Source organism: Tachypleus tridentatus, chromosome 12, assembly GCF_004210375.1.
Source record: "Tachypleus tridentatus isolate NWPU-2018 chromosome 12, ASM421037v1, whole genome shotgun sequence".
NCBI lineage: Eukaryota > Metazoa > Arthropoda > Merostomata > Xiphosura > Limulidae > Tachypleus > Tachypleus tridentatus.
The window spans coordinates 9,830,927-9,848,840 of NC_134836.1; the positions used below are offsets into that span (position 1 = coordinate 9,830,927).

Consider the following 17,914-nt stretch of genomic DNA (forward strand, 5'->3'; position numbering starts at 1 on the left):
CTGAGATAATTATTTTGAAATGTATAATTATAATCCAATTGCTTAATACACGTATCATTCTGGTTAAGATGTATTACAACAGCCAAGGGATAGAAGAAATAAAGATAACTGACAAAAATTGAGGTTATACTGTTACCCAATATTCAAACTAGAAAATTCTGGTTGTAATCAATATTGGAGTTACGTTCCATAGGTTACTCACCTTCTTATGCAAGTGCAAATGCAGTTTAAATTAGCGAACAGTAACTTTTTTGTCACGCAATCACAAGCTAATTCGTTTACAAGTCGTAGCACGCGCCATCTACACAAGAATTTTGGTACAATTTTCTTCTTTACACCATAATTCAAATAGCAGCATAAAATTTTAAATCGCTTCAGACTTTATACTCTTTTGAACATTTCAACTGAAACGAACGGAAAAAGTGCATTAATTTAAACTCAACCAGAATAACAGTTATGGCTTTTGAGCTTATCGATTTTTAACAGTAATGGCATTTGAATAAGTAGAATAATCAGAACTAGGTAAAAAATTAAATCTTATATTCAGCAACGTTGTCAAAGTTTCAGAAAAGTGGTCATAATACTATAATATTTTTCTTAGCCTGGGAACATCATAAGTAGAAAAAACGTTAATTTTGGAAAGTTTTTAATGCCATAATAAACACGTTTATCAAAAATATAGATATACAAATATCAAAGTTCTGCAAGATATATTTCTGTATAACTAAAGCAGGTCTTTTAATTTGATTGCAAGGAAAAACATAGAAATATGAAAATCAGATAAAAAAACTGCTTATTTTTACCAAGAGAAAACATTTCTTACCTAAAATTAAACTTTATTCACAATTAACTCTAGTCATGCTATATTGGTCAAACATGTTTAGTATTTCTCTATCAGTTACAACAAAAATCATCAGGAATTAAAACTATTCCTCTTACACACAGTTCACATTTACTTCACTGTAATTCTGAATGAATGTTATTTTAGTAAACACAAGGATTATAAAAGAATTAATCCTCTCTTTTGGTATAATTTTTGTACCAAATGTTAACAGAATCTAAAAACCAAGTTCAGTTATTTGGAAAAAAATAAATTGTAAAAATTCTGAAGAGAGAAATCTGAGATGGTGAAGAAATACAAGTTCAACTTTTCTTAAAGTTCTGTTACACACGTGTACATATGTAAGTATATTAATGTGCATTTGTGCATGATGGAAACAATGTACTTAATGTAAGAACAGCATTGCTTTTACCTCTGTTTTTTGCATTTTATTGCAAAAGTTATATTACCAAGTTTAAATTGTACAAAAAGTCTTACAAGTTTATGACTATAGCCATGGAACTACACCAAACTTATAAAACAGATAATATACAATAATAACAAATTTAACAAAGATGCAGTACTGATGAAAGTTGCTTGATAAAATAAAGTACCTAATAAGGGTAGGAGTTTGTGTAAAAACAATGTTATATACAATACAGACAACCCCATACATATCTTATAAACAACTTGTATTCATTTTCATCACCTTCCCCTGAACATCTGGCTACTTCTGTATATACAAAGAAACTATTTCTTACAAATATAGATGCATTTCTACTATGCTAATCAATTTCAGCATTTAGTTAAAAGTTTAAAAACTTTTCAGAAGGTATTTAAGATGAGGAAATTAATAAACAATCTGAAAACAAATTATTAAACAGTTTTTATAGTCCTTCATGAATTTTAACAATCTAAAAACTAAAGGAATTAGAAGTCATTTTTTATGGTTGATAATATGTAATGAAAAGTTTGAAAGATATTCTTTAATATAAAAAACCTGTTTAAAATCTCAATGTCTGAAGCAAATACCAATTAAAATCTCTATTGAAGCTAATTCTGAGGGAAAAGTGTAGATGTTAATCATATTTTGTCAGATATGTTGAATTTATTTTCAACTTGTAAGATACCATTAGGACCCATTTGCACAATACATAACATTTTATAAGGTCTGAATGTTTAATATCACATAGAAACTCTTCTTAAACCATTGACCTATTAGGATCACCTCCTAGTCTGTCTACTACCTGAAAAAAAAATTTAGGTCAATTAAAGTACTGCTCAGTTTCTTACAAAGAATGCTTCTACAATATTAAAAATTAAGATTTTTTCAATGAACCAAATAACCCATACATAAGAAGAACTTTCTTTTAACAAAGTATTCTCACTTTTTAATTTTTCTTTAAAAAATTTAACTTTTTGGATTAATCAAAAAAGGTGTCCTTGTACTGTTATGTAGTTTCACTAGAATGATACAGAAATTCATGTTTGTTTTACCTATTTAAAAAAAACAACCTTTGTTATGATTACTTTTAACACTAGTAGCAAATATAAAAACTCCTAATGAGTTCCTTCAATATGCACAATTAGGTTACCACTTTTAAACCTCAGTAAAGTATGGTTAGAAAACTATACAAACAAACATTGGTACAATCTGCTACTTTTACAATAAATCTAAATAATTGTTTATTTTTCAAGATTACAGTCATACTGGATCTAATTACACAAACCATTTTGGGTAAAGTGCCACTGACCTACAAAAGCACTTCACTTCAAAGTCCATATACATAGGGCAGGAAGTTCAAGCAGTAAAATTAAAAGGCATATAAAAAAAAAATTTATATGTGCTTTAATAACATTTATGCATGTGCAGAAGTTCCAAACAAAATATGCCTATCTACCACACAAAGTAACATTTCTTGCAAGTTTTTATGTTACATGTCATGGGTTGGATACCTCTGAAACAAAAATTACAAAAGGTTAATCAGATTCTGTAAGAATATGTTAATAAAAGTGTTCACACAAGTGTGAACTATGGTGCTACTCATATATCCAACATGTAAATGTTTGTTTCATGGTAAAATGACAATAACATGTGGTGGATAGGTATATATCACAGTCCCTTCTGAAGAAGAATATTCTATACCACAATTCTTGAATGATATATAGCCAAAAGAAAGGAGATTCCAATGTTCTACATGGAAATGTAAAAACAGGCAGGCCACTTAGGACAACAGACAGCTTCAAAATCACAGATAAAGCAATGTTGAACAACAGAATAGTTATGGAAGAAAATCACCTGGACTAAAAATTGTTGTAACAGAGGTGAGCTATAACACAAGACTATGTAATATATAAAGTTCACTTGCTTTCACTTTATGAAATATGATTGAAGAAACTGGAATAACAATATCCCATTGAAACACATACAGTCACTTTACTGATATAGCTCCAGAGAAAATTTGAGCCTTTGATCTGTTTAAATATAACCTTTGAAAATGATGTTCACATACAATATACACTCTCTGGATAGTTAGTCATGATGTAGAACACGTGATTAACTTTATATATTTTCACAGAAAGTTGTACAGTGAAATTGTAATATCAATCAGTAGTACCTAATTATGGCTATTAGTGTGACAGTGAAAGAAATATTTCCATAGACAGCACAGGACATGGAACAAAACTTATAAAGTACAATTAATTTCAGAAGTAAGTAACAGTGAAGTTCACATTTGTTTATTTTCTAATAACACCTTTTATTAAAAAAGGAAAAAATGTATACATGTAAACACTTTCAAATCTTAAACATACTTCAATGCATACATTTTTATTTTTATAATTATGAACAGACAAAATTATAGTAATTCTACCTTAATTACCCATGTCATGTACATTTTTAACCTACTTGATATCTAGATTATTGTCACTTTACAAACAACTACTGAAAATTTTATAATTTGCAAATGACTAAGCTACATCACTGAAACCTTACTTTTCAGAAATTTCAAGGAATAATTAATAAAAAATAAAATTATAGCAGCAACAATTCAAGCCCAATATATGTAAATGAAGCAATCTCTGATGAAAGGATAATTTCCTTCCATTTTATAGCAATCAGTGAAAATTGCAATTCAATCTTTTTAAAATAACACAAACTTAAGAAAATGCAAGTTTTTTTTGTAGCAAAGCAACACTGGTCTATCTTCTGTGTCCACTGAGGGTAACTGAACCTCTGACTTTGGCACTGTAAATCCTACACTTACCACTGTCCTACCAAAGAACTTTTAAAAAAATACACCTCAAAACAGACATTGCATTTTGATAAATCTAGTACAGTAAAGAAGTTTTGCATAAAGTAAATGCAACATTTATTTTACTGTGATTATTCTCAGGAGCTGATACAGATCATGAGATCTATGCAAAAACATGTTAGAACACAAAGAAAGGCAATGCAACAACACTATCAATACTTCTTAAACACCTCAAGCAGATCCCTTATAAATTATCTTTTTATTAAGAGAAAACAACTACAGAGGTATTAACCTATCTTCATATAATAACCTTTACATCTCAGGTATTGCACTAGTAACCATTGTCTGACTCCTTTCCAATAATTTAATGTCCTTTCTAAGATAAGGAGTCCAAGACTGAACATAATATTCCAAATCTGGCTTAACCAGTGACCAATACAATAAAATAACCTTTTTAGACTTGTCTTAAATTTTTTTGTAATTACAATCTAAAATCCTACAAGCCACACCACTAGCAACAGCACATTGTTTGGATGGCTTAAGAGACTGATCAACTATTACAATAAAATCCCTTTCTTTCATGACTGTTGAAATTATTTCCATTCAAATGATACTCTAATTGAAGTTGAGACATCCCACACAGATTATTTTGCATTCTAATAATTAAAACCCTATTTACTCACCTACCTCAAAAAATAATTTAAATCCTTTTATAAAGCAATAAGATCCTTCTCATAGCCAGCAACACCCAAAACTTTAACATAATAAAGAAAATTAAATAATCAATTATTATTTTACCTGTGTCACTAACATAAATTAAATATGGGAAATGCTCTAGCAAAAAGCCCTGAGGTACCCCACTTGTGTCTGTAATCCAGCTTGGTTGAACTTCATTTATAACCCTCCAATTTCTTCCATCCATAGTTTTCTAATTAATTTGCTAACTTATCCCTCCCACACCTATAAAGGTTTTTTACCAGCCTTTTATGTATTACCTTATCAAATGATTTCTGAAAATCCAGATATATCAATATCAAATCCATCCCCTTACCCTCATCTACATAAGTAGTAACCTCTTCAAAGAATGTCAAAAGATCAGTAGGGCAAACTTTTTTCCATTGACACCACACTGACTTTATAAAAATATTTTAAACTTTATTAAGTGACTTGGAAAAGCATCTTTTAACAAACTTTCAAAAACTTTTCCTACCATTAACAGGCCTATAATTACCGAGACAATTTCTATCCCCTCCCTTGAAAGGAGTTAGATTAGCTAACTTCCAATCTTCTTCTACCTGCCCACTATTCAAGAACTGACAAACAATAGTAACAAGTGGCTCACATATTCAATCTTTTACATTTTTCAACAACCTTTGGTAAACATTATATGGACCAGGTGCCTTATTCTTTAAACTTCTCAATTTTTTCTTTACAAGCTCAGAATTAATGTGATCATCTTGTTTAGTCTTAGTCTATTAATTATTCAGGATAAGAAATACTGCTCAAATATTATTTACTAAAAATGTAAAAAAAAAATTTAATAAACCAACTATCACATAATAATCAGATTTTAACCTTCCTGTATCATACCTTAAGGGTTCTACTCCTATTCTAATATTTTGCATATCTTTAATGTATTTAAAGAAATACTTTCTATTAATTTGTATATTTTCAGCTTATCTGAAACTTCTTCAATTTATGCTTTACTTTCTTTGAGAAATGATCACTTGCACCAAAATGTTCACCAACTTCTACCCTCTTGATCATTTCTCTATTAGAAGTTAAGAATAAGGACAAAATAGCATCATTTTCTAGTTGGTTCCTCAACAAATGTCTCTTTCATAATTTCACTAACATTTCCCAACCTATACGGCTGAAATTAAAGTTTCCCATATATCATAACCTTATTAATAGCTGTATTTTTTATCTCACTGTACAACTAGCTGTTAATTTCATTAGTTTAATTTGATAATCTGTAACAATTACAATTAAATTCCTTTTCCCCTATTAACCACTAACAGAAACCCAAACAGATTCAGCCTCATTGTTATTGGCTTTGATTTGTCCTCAACCTGAACAGAATGAAATTCATATTTTACATATAAAGCCACTCCTCTCATATTCTTAGTGCTCTATACCTAATAAACAAAGCTATTATCCTGTATTTCAAAGAATTTCTTATCAAAATTGTCTACACTTAACCACAAAAATATGTAAAAATGGCTGGTATAAGTTGAGAAAATTTTTTATGTAGAAGAGATAACGTTTCACGTCAGGTTCACAAAAAAAGAAAGAGTTAACTGACCGATAGCTGACCACATGTTTGAAGGGGGTTGTGTAACTGAGTGTAGGAATGTAGAGGGCATGGTCAGATGTTTGATTATATTTATTAATATAAGTATAAAGGTGTTCCCTTGTATTGGTTTATTTTGAGCTTGAGTTGTTGTATAACTAAGGCTTCTTTAATTTTGCATTTGTTTATGTTTGTTTCTTTATTTAATATTTGTTTGTTTTTATGGTTATGTTGTGTTTATTTGATTTGCAGTGTTTGAAAATGTGTGAAGGTAACTTTTTATGTTCTTTGAATCTTGTTTCAATTTTTCTACTTGTTTCTCCAATATAGAGATCGTGGCAGTGATCACATTGTATTTTATAAATAATGTTAGTGTGGTGTTTGTCAGTGTAGTTTTTACATAGTATAGACCCCAGTTTTGTGCCTGGTTTTTGAATAAATTTGGTATTAACTGGAATGTCATATCTTTCTCTACAAGAGGGTTTTTCTCATCATCACAGATTACACTTAACCAGGTTTCAGTTACTCCCAATACATCAAAACTGAATTATACGCTTATAACAAGTTTTTTTCATTACCCAATTAAGCTGTCTCAAAACTTTTATTATTAAAATCCAATGTTATTGCTTCAGTGTATTATGTATAAAACAGTTAAAAGCAATTGAGACAAAGATCTAGAGTGTTAAATATTTCTATTTGTCCCTCATTCACAGATCAGAGGGACTGTAGTCTTGTTCAATGATACTGTTGAGTTAATCTTCACATATACATACTATCTTAACTACTTCACAGTTGGAGCCCCTTCAATGCTTTTCTGCTCAAGTCACTATGTTACATTCAAAATTTAATTAAACACCTTTAATATCAGTGTATATGAATGCATTTATAATAATGTGTGTTACAATTTGAAGTTTTACTTATTGAAGTTAAGTCCTTTATTTCAAAATAAACCATTGAAATATTACTTAAAACTCCAGATGTATTGTCATATGATCAACAAGCTGTGGACATTCTCTACTTTGGCTCTCTGTATCTTCCATATTACAATGGCAATACTGTAGAGGTATGTCTAAAAAATAAGATGCTTAGATAATCTTTAGATACATTCATTTCAAAGTTCTCTGAATGAAATATAGTTGAAACAAACAATAACATTTTTCAACCCATGACAGCTGTCACACCCACCTTCAACAGATTTGAGTTTTGTAGCCTACAGGTAGGTATTAAATACACATGTGTATAGTCATTAGAAAGACAATTTTACACCTTAATCTAACAATAATTATTATTTTGAAATTGGCATACTGTTATCAAAGAGTGCATGTAACTGAGTATAGTATTGTTGGCTACTTAATCAACAATAATATTTACAGTTGTTCCTTACCAAAATATTATATAGTAAGAAATACAGTTTAAATTGTATTTAGGTCTTACTATTATATTTTAGGTAATTATGTACTAGTTATGTTTTACAATGCATAACTAAAAGGTTTAAACTTTTTTTTTTTTTAATATACAAGGTTTATGACATGATGAGGTCCACAAAAGTTTTGCCAAAGGGTTGGCCATGTCTGCAATAGAAACCGTAATATGCCTTGATAACACCATTGACTTGTTAAAAGACAAGAAAGGAAAATAAAACATTAAAAATTACTACATAAGAAAACAAAAAGACCTAAAGTTATGAATATAGCAAAAGGAAAATCTTTAAAGATATTTTACAAAGAAATTCAAAGTTATGTGTTTTTATTTATTTTCTAATTTTAATTTTTTCATTGCATTGTACATTTGTGATAATAGCTAGAGTTGGTCAGGATTCCAAGTTTGACCCAAAGAAGAAAGGTCCATCTTTCTAAAGCACTAAGTGTTTGTATCAAGACTTATTGAACCTATATGTTTTTCTGGCCTCATGAAAGCTGGAGTTAATAATATAGTAGAGAAAATGAAAATATGAACATTTACTTTAAAAACTTTTAACATTCATTTAATAGATTCTTTAGGTTAAGCAAACAATATATGAAAACTATAAGATGCAGAAAAATATTTTTATGCTTAATTAAAATCATTTTGCACTTGATTTGTTAATAGTTTGAATGAAAATAACTACAATGAAAGAATAACATTAAAAAAAAAACATTTAAATATAAAACTAATTATTTGTGTACAAGATACTTAAGAATTTTAAGAAAATTACCACTTTTTGAGAGGATATACTAAGAAGTCTCAAGAGTTACTACATGCATTGTTGTACAAGTGAAATTTTCAACTTGGTTGCCACAAGTTACATGACTCTACCACAAAATGGTTGATGGGATTCAATTTCCTTTGAAAATGATCCTTTGCAGATGTGTTTAGCTAGATTAACTAAAGAGGAGTATGCCTCTTTTGACAGCAGAGAAGATGATTAGACTGGAAGTTAAGATATCTGTTTTTGTGTGTTGGCTTCCTGTATATAATAGCAGAAAAGTGGAATACTTCAAGTACATGAACTACTTTATTTATTTATCTGTTTTAACATAAAGCTACACAATAGGCTATTGTTCTCAAACCTTTTTCTGAAACATTGCTCTGTTAAAAGAAACTTAAAATTTACAATATCCTAACTATTTGTGTATAAAGGGCAGCACTGAACAATAAAATATTTATATGACAGAAGATAATGTGCCTTATCAGAATTGAAAATATAATGTGCAGCAGCAGTTGATTATTATACCATAATCATGTTTGTTCAGAGATAAGAATGGATGGACAGTATTTTATTGAATTATAGTTTTTACTTGATAACAATGAATGCTCTGAGGAAAAAAAAAAGCAAATTCTCCAGAATTAGTGATACAGCTCTTCTTTTATTAGTTGTGAAAAAGATAAGAAATATTTGGACTGCTTTGTTTTTATTTGTTTTCAAACTAGAAAAGTGCAACAGTTTAAAGAATTGGTCACTGTTAAATAAGTGTATTATTATATATATATATATGATTTGTGTATTGTATGGAACAAATAGATGATTCAAATGTTTTTTTTGTTCTATAGATAGTTTCATTTAAATATTGGCAACCCCTGTAAAGCATCATTAACACCATTCCATAGCTAAGATGACATTATTTGTCACCTTCAGCATATCATAAACTATATGATTTGAAAAATGAAAATAACTTGAATATGACCACAGGAAAGGGTAAAAATGAAATGGAAACAATTCCCAAAACAAAGTTTGAACCCACTTTGTTCAGTCATGTAACCCTTCAACAGGGCTTTCTTTTTTTCAGAAGTGATATAATTTTCCTTCATAATCTTTCATACTTTATATTTAACTAGTTCAGTTGATCAAAAAGCAGAGAAACTTAAATAACCAGTTAAATTGCACAATATTTTTCTTAGACTTTGGAAAAGAAATTCTTCATACCTGAATTTGTTTTATAAAGCAAATTACAAATAACAGTATGTTGTGCTTACTGTTTCACTACACTGTTCCTGATCATAAGCCACAGCAAGGAAAAAAATAACATACAATAGTATATCTATTTCTTCTCAATACTAAAACTAGAAAATACACATTCAAGACATACCTTACTTATGTATGGCAGTGACAACAAAGTCCCTAGTACTGGAACTCTTCTCAAAAAGTTTACTATTACTGGAAAGAACCCTCTAGCCAGAAAAAAGTACAAAATCATGAGCATACACAAATGTTAGTTTTTATCAAAATTTTCTTTTGTCTACAAATTATTCATTAATAACAGTAAATAATCCTGGTAATAAGGATATAGATAAAATTTTATATAATATAAATATTATATTATTATTTTATATTGTACAAGATTTGTTCACACAAGACAACAGATAACTATTATACAAACAGTATATTAACTTCATTGCAAAAGGGTATAAAAGTACTAGCTACTACACAAGAATATTGGTAAAACTACCTTCATCACACAAGGGTATAGAAAATACTAACTATTTCAGAAGAATATTGGTAATACTAACTTCATTACACAAGGATATAGAAAATACTAACTATTACACAAAGGTATAGAAAATACTAACTTCATTACACAAAAATGTTAGTGCTTTGTTTATGGGCAAGATTCCATGGAGCTCCAAAGAAAAGGATATAGAAAATATTAATTATTACACATGAGAATATATAATAATTATTACACAAAGATACAAACAATACTATATTTATCACAGAAATGATTTTATTACAGACAGGTGTAGATAACACAAATTTTGTTGTACATGGGTATAACTTACAATAACCATCACTCAAGGATATAGATAATAATAGCATTATTATATGATTATAGGTAAAGATACTTTAATTGCACAAAAATACAAAACATACTAACCTTATTACACAAAGGTATAAATAATACTAAGTTTATTAAAGAAGGTACATATAAGTAATGAGTAGTTAATTTATTATGAGGAATAATTTGAGCGCTTTTAAATAAATTCATTCAAGCATTACATGCAAAAATGATACTTTATTTCATGTAATACCTAGGTGTATAGTATGCATTGTTTTAAATGAAATATTATACAACCTGAAAATAACAAACATATAATCAAACACACCATCTAAGAGTTATTACCAAATGACATGAAATAGGATATGTAATTAGTTAATTAGTATTAACTAATTTTATTGCACAAGGATATACACGATACTAATTATTACACAAAGTTATACACAATACTTGTATTACACAAGGGTATATAGGTAATACTAATTATTAAATAAGGTATTCCTCACATGCAACAAGTGTAGAGACTGAACTGTAATTAGTTTGCTAACAGGTTTTTAAGCAAAACAATGTATGACAACCATTTAAATACATGTATAATCACTTCATCAGTGGTTACTGTACTTACTTTGATGAATTTAGATCTTCTAATCAGAAATAATCTATCTAAATGAAAACAAAAGTAACTGCACATGAACCATTTTTACACTGAGATCTGGGGTATTACTGACACCTTTTGATTTCTCTCTTTTTGTAGAGGACTTACTTTAACAAATTTATTAGCAAAAACTTGGTAAATAGCATCCAGTTTGAGCTTTAAAAAACATGCAATTTCTTCTTATATAGTGTTTTACTTTGTGAAATTTCTTTCAAAGATTTAATTAAGAGACTATTATGAAAGAATACTAAATTCAAAACACGTTTTCATATTACAATTTAAATGATTTTTTATTATTGATCAGAAAGTTTCAATTTCAAAGTTACTCATCAGCATTTATTTATACCTTATATTCCCAACTGCATTAGTAATCACTACTTGCTATAAATCATAAGAATCATAGTGAAAAGTGACATTTATTGGTGACTTATGACCTGATACTTCATAATGGTGTCAAGTTAGACTAGGTAATGTTAGGTTTGCTGGCAATAAACTTTACAATAATATTCAACAAACAAGTCTTCTAAACTTAGCTCCAAATTTTGTTGTTTTTCTCTACAGAATTCAGTGTTATCACTGTCCCGTGTACCAAAAAATTACTTTTCACACCACTTTATTAACTGTATGTTGATAATATTTTATAACATGTTCCTTCCTGTGGTATTTAAACTGTCTGTAGTTATTTTATAAAAAACAGGGCATCACTATGTCCTCTTCAGTCCTCATGCTGTGATATCACAAAAGGGCATGAAAAAAGATTTGTAATAATAAATTATTCAACAGAAAAAAAATCTTGAGAGATGAACTAGACTTAGATAATTGTTTTCTGAAGAGATAATAGTTACATAGCAAATAAAGCATCTTTGGAATAGGCAGAAATAAATTATAAAAAAAAATCAATAATTGAATTCTTTATAGGCAAGATTCCTTAGAGCTCCACAGAAATGCAAGTTTGAACATTTTTAAATTTTGTTCTTGCAAATTACACTAAATGAATCGTTATAAAGTGACAAAATATTGACAATAAAATAATTGTTACAAATGTATAAAGCAGGATTAGAATTATTAATTTTACATAAATTTTGCAATTTCATAAAAAGGTGTGAACTGGACACTTTAAAAGTGATCTCTGATCGTGATAGGATTCAAAAACCAAATCTTACAAAATAAACCAAAAATAATCTAAAGTACAAATATTATATCTGAATATTTAGTTATAATAAAATAAAAGTAAAATCAAAGAGCTACCAGGTGCATATAGTTTGTAATATATACAACTTGTACTTGATTTCATTAAATTTAATAAAAATATTGTATATACATGCATATACCTGAAAAGCAAGATAAATCCATAGATTTCTACTAACATCCCTGTAATAGGCCAACCAAATAAAACAAGAAAAATTCCACCAAAAAAGGCTGTAGTTCCTTGCAACTTATGCCACTGAAAGAAAAACCAGAAGGTTCTTTCCAATCCTATAACAAAAGCCAGTCCGGATATGAATAAAATCTGAAAGAAAAAAAATATTATGATCTAAACAGGTAAAATGTTGCCTAAAATGAATATCTTAAATCTGAACTAAAAAAAAACCATATATGTACTATAACTTTTATAACATTTGAAATTCATTTTCACATTTCAAAGATTATTAAAATTACTAATAACAAGTACAAAGTACACAGTTAAACAGCTTATTTAAAATGGTTTCATGTGTTACTATTTTTAATCTTTTCTGATAAAAGGAGGAGGTGTTTAATCATATGGCCAGGAAATATGTAAATTAGCATAGAAATAATTCAATGCTCTGAATGTACTAAAAATTTTTTTTTGATGATGTATGCATATAGTAGATAAACAAGTTTAAAAATCTGTTTTCATCCACAAGTAATTCACACTAACATTTATTCACCTTGAAAAATCTGGCAAAGCAGCAGCAAGTTCTTTTACATGAACACTCTGCCAAAACTGAAAAACAGTTTTATAAATAATAGGTAGGTAAAATGTATTACATTTCTAAATTTCATTGTTAAAGTTTTGTAAGGAAACCTTCTAATGGAGATTTGAATTTTAAAAACAATCTCTTTTTATAAATTCCCTATTACTACTTTTGTATAGATTTAGAATATCTGCAGCACCATTAATATTGTAAAGGAAAGAAAGACTGACTAGTAGTACCAACAACTGTTAAAGACTTCGAGCACACATGTACTAGTCTATCTAAATGTATTACTTAATCATCTTCACACCAAGTGACGTAAAAGGCCTCATCTAAACGTATAACAGCATGTAAACAACTGAATGCAAAAAATTATGTATATACAAACAACATAATGCATATATGAGCTTGTTTTGATTTCTTACTTAAAACATTTCTTTGTGAAGAGAACACTAAACATACCTCAATTAAATAACCTTCAGAATGAAGGTTACTTCACTTACATTTCCAATAGCCAGAAGTCCTTTATCAAAAATAAACAGCACACCCAGAAATATAAAAGCTACACCAAAACCTGTTAGTCCAACACCAATTTCTGTGGAATATAGGAAGAATAATGAAGATGAAAAGTCTGCATGTTGTAAAGGATATATATAGAAATGTAACTTTTAACTGTATTTCTTTACAAATACTATTCCACTAAGTGAAGCACTTAACATATTTATGTATTTATTTTTAAAAGAAACTAATAAAACAAACTGTTAAAAGAGACCGATAAAATCACTAGTTTGTATTTCTGTGAAAATTATTCAAAATCTGATCAGATATATAATTTTTCTACATAAAACTTTATCTCCCCTCCTCCTACCAACACTTTTAGTGTACTTAACTTCATATTCCTCATGTTCCATTGGTGATAAAGTAAAGCCAAAGCTAAACTGATAACAATAGATTATTTATTTTGTTTCCAGATTTAGAAAAAATCAAACTAGATTCATGGGATAGAATGTTCAATTAAAAAACCACAAAAGGAAATAAAGTTATTTCTCTTACCTCATTTAAAAAAAAAGGGGGGGTGAGAAATAGTGCATTTTCCTTCCTCAAAAAAAAATGTTTTAAACTTCACCATCACTCAACAAAGATGACAGATTTAATGGAGTTCATAGAAGAAATTATTTTTTCTCAAACTAATGAATGGTCTCACAGTAGCATAAAATTATTACTTACCATCTGTTTCACATTACAATGTTACACTTCTGTGACACCTACATTGGTAACACAACATTAAAAGAAGATACTTTTTGGTTATGTATTTACTAAATTAAACCCTTAGGGAAAAAAAACCCTCAAGACCAGCCCTTATCAAATATATTTATCAAGCTTTCTCTTATACTGTCTCAAATTAATTTTATCTACTATATTTGAAGGCAACTGTTCCAGAGGCCAACCAACCTCTTAGAAAAATTAAACTTTCTTAGCTGAAGATGGCTCCTACCACTCTAAAATTTATATTTGTCCCCTAATCCTACCATTCTCACTATTAAATATGAAAACAAAAAAAGATGCACAATCACTACAAGTTCCTTTAACATTCTTGGACACCTTAATCAGACCAACTGTAACTTCTTTTATCACAAGAAAACAAGTTTAAAGATCTTAACCTATTCTCATGTGGCAACATTTCCATCCTAGGTATCATCCTAATAGCCCTCTTCTAAATCGTTTCCAAAAATTCAGTCATTTCTAAGGTAATGAGCCCAAGATTGAAAACAGTATTCCTAAAGTGACTTATCAAATGTCCTATATGATATTATAACTTCTTTACACTTGCTGTTCATATTTCTGAAAATGCAATTTAAAACTGTACTTGTCTTGGCACTACTAAGCAGCTCATTTCAAAGATAGTTTAAGATACTGATGAACCAGAACACTGTTACAGTTATCCCCATCAAAATTATACTTATAATTCAAATTATGCTATCCTATATGCACTACATTGCATTTATTATAATTAAAACCCATCTGCCATTTATTTGCTCAACTCAACAAATAATCCAATTCCTCTCATGCAGCAGAAACATCCTCCTCTCAAAATACAATGTTCAAAACTTTATTCAAATAATGTATTGATAATTCTCTCATCTATATCATTGATATAAATAAAACAGGTCCTAACACTGAGCCCTGAAGGTATCCAATAATAACAACCCTCTACTTTGTTCTAGCTGGTCAATTTTCTATCAGCCACACCTAAAAAGATGAACAAGCCTTTTATGTGGTACCTTGTTAAATACTTTCAGAATAAAACAGATACATAAAATCCATACCTTCATTTGCATTAGTAACCTCTTTAAGGAATGTCGAAAGATTAGCAAGGCAATATTTTCTCTTGGTGAAACCATGCTGATTTTACAACAACAAAAAACAACTAATTATTTACATTTTTTATCAGACTTTCCAAAAATGTTTCAATGATATAAGACTGATTTCCTGTTACTGGAACAGTTTTTCTCACCTCCTTTGAAAAGAGGAATTACATCAGTTTACTTCCAATCTGCTGACACCTGTCCACTATTCAAGGACTTATAGTAACAAGTGGCTCCTATATACAATCATTAACCTCTTCTAACAACCTTGAGTAAACACTATGTGGTCAAAGATCCTTATTCTTTAAACTTCTCAATTCTTTCTTTACAAACTCAGAATTAATGTGATCATCTCATTTAATCTTATTTTAATCTAGTAATGATTGAGGATAAAAAATATTGCTCAAATTTTACTTAGTTAAAACTGAAGAAAAAGTTGAATTTAATAAGGTAAGCCTAGCCACCACATAATCACCTGATATTAAATTACATTTTATTTACCCTTAATGTATCTAAAAAAATCTTTATTATTAATTTTTACATTTTCAACTAACTTTTCTTCATATACTTTTTTACTTTCCTGTTTCACCAACTCTATTTTATGTAATCCTTCAAATCTCCTATCACTTCAATTTAAACTTCTCACTTCTATAATTCTTTCCTCTAATTTTAGCCCTTGAGCGTCAACCTAGTTATTTTCACTCACAGTCACCCTTTTTTGTTCATTTATAATACAACTTTCCAAAATATTTAAGAAACAATTTGTACAATTTTTCTAACTTTAATCCCTATCCCCAAATAATTCAGTTGCCCAATTCACAGCACATAATTCTTGTCTCAGCCCTTCATAACTTTTTCAATTAGGAACCTCGATGTTCCCCAATCTTCACCCTGTCAACCATTTATTTATTATAAATTCATAAAAATCCAAAATAACATTGTTTGTAGTAGGTTCTCTAACAAAGTATTAGAGAAAACCATCCTGAACAGTTTCTAAAAACATGTTTCCCTCAAGAACTGACTCTCAAGCATCTAACATTTCCCAATTTCTATGCCTGAAAATGAAATTAAAATCTCTGTTAATTATAACCTCATTGACAGTTGAATTCTTTACCTCCCTAATCCCTCAAGAATTTCACCAATAATAAGTTGTAACAAATTTCAACTAAAAAATTCTCCTCTTATAAATTATGTTATAACCATTAAAATTAACAAAAACCCAAAGACATTTAATCTAAGTAAAAGCTGTAATTACCAGAGCAACACTTGGGTACGACTTTTGTACTAATTTTACTTTAGCCTAAAATGGTGAAATACTGTGTAAAGTTGCTTTCAAATTAATATTACAAACTGAACATCATAAAAATTAAATTTGTAGTAAAACACTACGTAGATAAAATAAATTAGTAGGGTCGAAGACTCTAACTTTTGAGTCTCAAATTCGAGAGCAACTTACTTTGAAAATCTGTTATTTCAAACATATTAGTATATACAATTTTCTTTTATGAATACTTTAGCTACGAAAAAGTTATAACAGAATTAGTTCAACCGAAACCATGCTGCAAATAACAATATTCGTTACTTTCAGAAATACTTCTCCACGTCACCTTCGTTTACTAAGCTGACATGTTTACAACCGTTGCGCCATCTCAATAATCAAATTTTATACTTTATAAATCATTTTACATCATTTTTCAATTCAATTTCAATTTCGTTTGGGATTTACAAGTAAAATAGTGTAACATTTTAAAGCAAAAACAGAAAATTCAAAATTTGACAAGTCGTTAAGTTGTACAGTGACGTTAATGTTACTTTGTTCAGTATAATCTACAAAATATAAAATCACGCACAAACGAAAATATATTCTTGGGTAATTTATTAAACGTGTTTTATCCTTTGGTGTGTTTATTTGGCGAAAATAAGACAAAGTCCAAACCATTTGGCAATAAAGGATTAATTTATTTCTCCTTACAACGTTTCGACATGATCGCTTACGTTAACAAAAGTTGTAGACCTAAGTTCAAATACATATTTTTTCAATATGAACATCACAAGTAAATGTAAGCTTAATTTCATACACAACGTTTCAATCTAAAATGAGTGGCATATGCTTAATTAAGCTACTTAGCATTGTCCGGTAACCAAATACATAAACAGACCGAGAAAGCAAACGCAATAATAAACGTTATGAGTATCGCAGAGTGCGAAACAACTTTTACTTAAACTAGCGCTGAAAAAACTGAATTCAGAACTTCGCCGATTCTCATATTCATAACTAATATACCCACCTAGATCTTTGTCGAATTCATTTGATCTTAATATCACACGCTCTCTAA

The 17,914-nt window shown here is 28.9% G+C and overlaps 1 protein-coding gene across 2 annotated transcripts; it reads right to left on the minus strand.

Annotated features, from left to right (window-relative positions):
* Positions 1 to 1,693: 1,693 nt before the first annotated feature.
* LOC143234232 (vesicle transport protein GOT1B-like) lies at positions 1,694 to 17,235 on the minus strand. Of its 2 annotated transcripts, none has more exons than XM_076471434.1 (5): positions 17,035 to 17,235; positions 13,716 to 13,807; positions 12,607 to 12,785; positions 9,939 to 10,015; positions 1,694 to 2,067 (listed from the first exon to the last, which is right to left on the minus strand). In XM_076471434.1, exons 1-5 carry the CDS (start codon positions 17,057 to 17,059, stop codon positions 2,045 to 2,047), a joined length of 396 nt encoding a protein of 131 aa, XP_076327549.1. In that variant the 5' UTR covers positions 17,060 to 17,235; the 3' UTR covers positions 1,694 to 2,044. The 2 variants fall into 2 exon arrangements, with proteins under 2 accessions (XP_076327549.1, XP_076327548.1); XM_076471433.1 differs by having other exon boundaries at positions 9,934 to 10,015.
* Positions 17,236 to 17,914: the final 679 nt, after the last annotated feature.